Genomic DNA, 3,498 nt, shown 5'->3' on the forward strand with positions numbered 1-3,498 from the left:
ACAAGTAGTTGTTAGAGGCTCAGGGTGACAGGTAGCCCTGGGTTTGAGGCTTCGAGAGTTACAAGGGAGGTGACAGTCATGGCTGTCTCTCTGCCTTCCCTGAGGCAGTCTGCATGGGCCAGAAGCACTGCTTGTGGCCAGTCTCTCATATTCCCCTTGCTGGGAGGGCCCCTGGTCCCCTGCCCTGCAGAAATGCCATTGATGCCACCCTGTGTTATGGACTCCGTCTTCATCTTGCTCCCCAAGTGGCTACCTCAGCCCCTCTATTGTAAACTAAGATAGGGAGGGCCTATCTGGGTGAGGGTAAGCGGGTCCCTGGATTGCCTTGGGTAGAGAGGACGGGGGGTGACCCACCTGGGGCCTAAGAGTGTGTGGAGTGACTGGGGCCTAGGCTGAGATGTTCTGGGGGAGGCCATTGTCAGGGGTCATGGCGACCTCACCAGCAGGCCAGTGGGGGAGGAGATGGGGGAAGGCCAGGGGTGGGGAGACCCTCAGATTTTTATCTCCGTCCGGAAGGTCTGCTGGACATGTTCTGTGTGTGGGTGACGACGTGCTCGAATGGTGAGGCTGCCATCCTCCCTCAGGGCCGAGGTCACCGACGTAGGGTCCACATCCTCTGGTAGCTGGCACTTGTGAGCAAAGGTGTTCATGACTGTGCCATCAGCTGCCAGCTAGGGAACGGATGACAGGTCAGGAATGGCTGCCCCAGCCTTAGCCCCACCCTGGGTCCTGGTGATCCAGAATCTCTCTTTTGCTCTCTGTCCTCAGTTACCCCGCTCTATGACGAGGGATTCAGCTATCAGGTGCGAAAGATCTGACCAGGGTGTTGGGATGGCCAGGAGCCAAGGGCTGTGCAGAGGCATTCTAGGGGTCCCGAGGGAAGCTGGGTATAGAGTGGGGTTGGGTGGGGCTCAATAAGGGCTGAGTTGCTACAGCAGTGACTGGAAGTCTGGGACTCTCGAGCCATAGTGGGGAGATGACACAGCTGTGCCCTCTGGATCCCCAGGCACCCTGAGTGTCCACCGACCAGGGCCACCGCCCTCCCCCGCAGCCCAGTTAGCACATAGCGTCCAGTGGAGTCGACCGGCTGAGTCACTCTTGGGACGTGGGGCTGGCACGTGCAGCCAGTGGCTCAGTCCTCGAACCTCTGGCAGGGTTTCCCAGTGGCCAGCCTGAGTTAGGGGAGCCAGCCAGGCTTGGGGGTGGCAAGAAAGCTTTGGTAAATATCCTCTAAGAATCAGCACGGCTTGCCTAAGGGCTGTGGCAGCCGCTGTCTGTGCTGGCAATGACTTCTCTGATGAGCTAGGCACCCTGAGATTCTGGTGAAGTACATGAGGTATAGGATGGATGTGACCCTCAGCCTCAGGCCCAGTATGGAGGTGCCAAAGACAGGACCCACCCTTTTGGCTCTGGGATGAAGGCGAGGGAAAGATGTGATAAGAATGGACCATGCTACCCAGGTTGGGTGTGTCATTGCCACCTCCTCTACCCTGTGTCAGGGAGCTGTTCTTACTCCACTGTGGTCACTTTCCACCTGGGTCACTCTCCTGGTCTCCTCACCCCCTTATGTCTCAATCACTCGGGTTCCTCTCTTGCCCACATCCCAAGATCCCTCGCCCATCCCTAGCCGGCCCTTGGGTGCCATGCATGTTCCCCAAAGACAGGTCCTGTGAACCTTAGGTTGGAGAGGGATGTGTAAAGGTCCCTGACCTTTGAGCCCACAGGGACAGGGCTGCAGTTTGCTCTGGGTGAGTACAACAGGGAAGGAACACACATCAGGGTATGAAGTCTTAAAAAGACAGGTGACAAGTAGGGCGGGCAGAACCGGCTAGACTGTCAGATTGCAGGAGCGAAGGTGGGGGACCCTGGGGTGAGCCAGGGGCCAGACTCACCTTCTCAGCCCGCACCTCGATGTGGTTGTTGGAGGTGGTGACGATGATGTCTTCAGGGGAGAAGTCTCTCATGTCCACGGTAAACTCGTAGGCATCCCCGAGAGTCTTGATGTTTCCTTGTCCCCCGGGACGGGCTGTGGACAAGGCTGCTTTGTAAGTTGGTCACCGAGCAAGCCTGACCCTCAGACCCCCCCGGATCTCTGCTCGTCTCTTGGGGAAATGAGTGGTTCTCCCAGACAGCAGCCCCTCTTGTGGCCTACCTTGTCCCTGAGGGATGGAGTGAGGTGGTCTATGCACACGAGTCCCTCCTTTAGCAATTTTGACCTAGACCTGGAAGCTCTGAGGGGCCAATCGGCCCTCGGTCCCAGCACCAACCTCCAGGGTTCCCGTTATGACACTGGCCATGTGGGACTGTTTGAATCACATCTCACCCCTAGGGTCCCAGGTGGCCCACCTGTTTCCCAGTCACATCTGTCTGGGTGGCCAGGTCTGTCTTGGCAGCCACATGTGGCTGTAACCCATGCAGCACCTATTCCTGGTAGGTGGGTGGTGGAGCAGATGTCCCTCACCTGTGCCCCTCCTCTCCCCTCAGAGCCCCAGCACTTGCCTGGGAAGGTCAGGGGCTCCGAGTGAGGCAGCATGAAACTGCCAAAATCCTCTGAAAACATGCTCAAGGCCTTCTCCATGGGTGGGTCCTGGGCTGGAAGGGCACGGGAGGCCGAAGAAGAAGAGGAGGAGGAGGAGGAAGAAGAGGAGGAACGGAAGCTCCTCTCCGCTCTGAAGGCGGAGGAGGTCCGATGGCTCATCCACAGGCAGCAGGGGCCCTGTTCGGGCGGGCAGGGGCTGGGCTGGAGAAACGTGTGGGTGCAGGCCTCCAGAGAAGCGTGCCGGGGCCCCTGACTGCCAGCGCTTTATAAGGCCCAACTGTCCCTGGGCTCGAGGCCAGCCCCTTGTCTGCTGGCTAAATTTAGGCCTCTTCATGGCCCAGAGGGGCCTGGAAATCTTCTTGGGAGAAACGGCTCTGCTGACAGCCTGACACAGGAGGGCAGGGTTGGAGGGCTGAGCTCACCGCCTGGCACTCCAAGCCCAGAGCTCCAGCCCCACGGGCCTCTGTACCTGCCAAAGCAGGGGGTGGATCCTGCCCTGTGCCTGCCCCTAGGGTTTTGTGGTTTGTCCCTCACTAGTCTGGGACCCTACTCTCCTCTCAAACTGGTTCTCAGGGCCTGCACCTCCCTTATTAGACTCGTGAGGAGAGGGTGTGTACATGCAGGCACCCTGCGGGGTTCCGTGGAGCTCCAGGTTCAGCTATCTCTTAGGGAAGGCTGAGAAGGCCAAGGGAAGGGAGATAGAACGTGCGGGTGACTCCTGTCAACTGCCACAAGGACTGGTGATTCTTTACCTCATCCCTGCTCTCAGGGCCATAACTGGCAGAATAAAAGAGAGCTAGCATCTGGAGTTGGGGCTGTGGGGCACGGGGTTGGGCCCAGCTTCAGAGAAAGAGCAGATACATCCGTAACTGTCTTTAAAGGCTGAGAGGCTAAGTTGCTGGTAACAGTCTGCTCTACCTCAAGTTCAGAGCTGCTGCCTGCCCAGAGTCCTAGTCACG

At 58.5% G+C, this 3,498-nt stretch overlaps 1 protein-coding gene across 7 annotated transcripts; it reads right to left on the minus strand.

Moving 5' to 3' along the window:
• Window positions 1-491: 491 nt before the first annotated feature.
• Hspb7 (heat shock protein family B (small) member 7) lies at window positions 492-2,698 on the minus strand. Of its 7 annotated transcripts, none has more exons than XM_032887892.1 (3): window positions 2,500-2,698; window positions 1,893-2,008; window positions 492-671 (listed from the first exon to the last, which is right to left on the minus strand). In XM_032887892.1, the coding sequence occupies exons 1-3, from the start codon at window positions 2,696-2,698 to the stop codon at window positions 492-494; spliced, it is 495 nt and encodes a 164-aa protein (XP_032743783.1). The 7 variants fall into 7 exon arrangements, with proteins under 7 accessions (XP_032743783.1, XP_032743775.1, XP_032743800.1 ...); XM_032887884.1 differs by having other exon boundaries at window positions 1,908-2,026; XM_032887909.1 differs by having other exon boundaries at window positions 492-629; window positions 1,893-2,026.
• Window positions 2,699-3,498: the final 800 nt, after the last annotated feature.

This window comes from Rattus rattus, chromosome 1 (genome assembly GCF_011064425.1).
Source record: "Rattus rattus isolate New Zealand chromosome 1, Rrattus_CSIRO_v1, whole genome shotgun sequence".
NCBI classification, from domain to species: Eukaryota; Metazoa; Chordata; class Mammalia; order Rodentia; family Muridae; genus Rattus; species Rattus rattus.

Coding starts and splice junctions, on each gene's coding strand:
- Hspb7 (XM_032887868.1), bottom strand. CDS start 2,698: ATGAGCCATCGGACCTCCTCCGCCTTCAGAGCGGAGAGGAGCTTCCGT. Junction 2,042..2,499: donor GGAGCCCCTGACCTTCCCAG/GCAAGTGCTGGG, acceptor CAACTTACAAAG/CAGCCTTGTCCACAGCCCGT. Junction 672..1,892: donor TCGAGGTGCGGGCTGAGAAG/GTGAGTCTGGCC, acceptor TCCGTTCCCTAG/CTGGCAGCTGATGGCACAGT.